Source organism: Corvus brachyrhynchos, unplaced genomic scaffold, assembly GCF_000691975.1.
Source record: "Corvus brachyrhynchos isolate BGI_N302 unplaced genomic scaffold, ASM69197v1 scaffold150, whole genome shotgun sequence".
In the NCBI taxonomy this organism is placed as follows: Eukaryota; Metazoa; Chordata; class Aves; order Passeriformes; family Corvidae; genus Corvus; species Corvus brachyrhynchos.
Genome location: NW_008236162.1, coordinates 913,936 through 914,237, shown reverse-complemented (window position 1 = coordinate 914,237; position 302 = coordinate 913,936). Strand labels below are relative to the sequence as shown.

The following is a 302-nucleotide window of genomic DNA, read 5'->3' as shown; positions in this document are numbered from 1 at the left end:
TTTTTTTTGATCTACGCACCGGTGGAGGGGAGGTCGTGGAGCAGTTGCTGCGCGGGAGACAATAGCGGTGCAGCAGCCGCCGCGCTTCTCTTTAAAAAATATATAACATTATTGAATAAATACATCGGGGGTTGATTTCCCAAGATGTCTTATCAGGGGAAGAAAAATATTCCGCGGATCACGGTGAGTGGAGCGCAGGGAAACAGCGGCGGGGAAGGGGGAGGGGTGCGCGGGGATGGAGCCCTTTGTGTGCCGGAGCGATGCGGGGCTGGGGCAGGATAATGGGATCAGGGATAATGCGG

At 55.0% G+C, this 302-nt stretch overlaps 1 protein-coding gene across 3 annotated transcripts in view; it reads left to right on the top strand.

The window, feature by feature from the left end:
- The window catches only part of DPYSL2 (dihydropyrimidinase like 2), a 53,753-nt gene that overhangs the window by 11,297 nt on the left and 42,154 nt on the right, over positions 1-302 (top strand). The window contains exon 1 of one of the 3 annotated variants that reach the window (XM_008632451.2): positions 7-183. The exons of the other annotated variants lie outside the window; for them this stretch is intronic. Coding sequence (XP_008630673.1) covers positions 145-183 — 39 coding nt within the window. The 5' untranslated portion in view covers positions 7-144. Of the gene's footprint in view, positions 1-6; positions 184-302 lie in introns of those variants that run through there. 3 annotated transcript variants of the gene reach the window in all.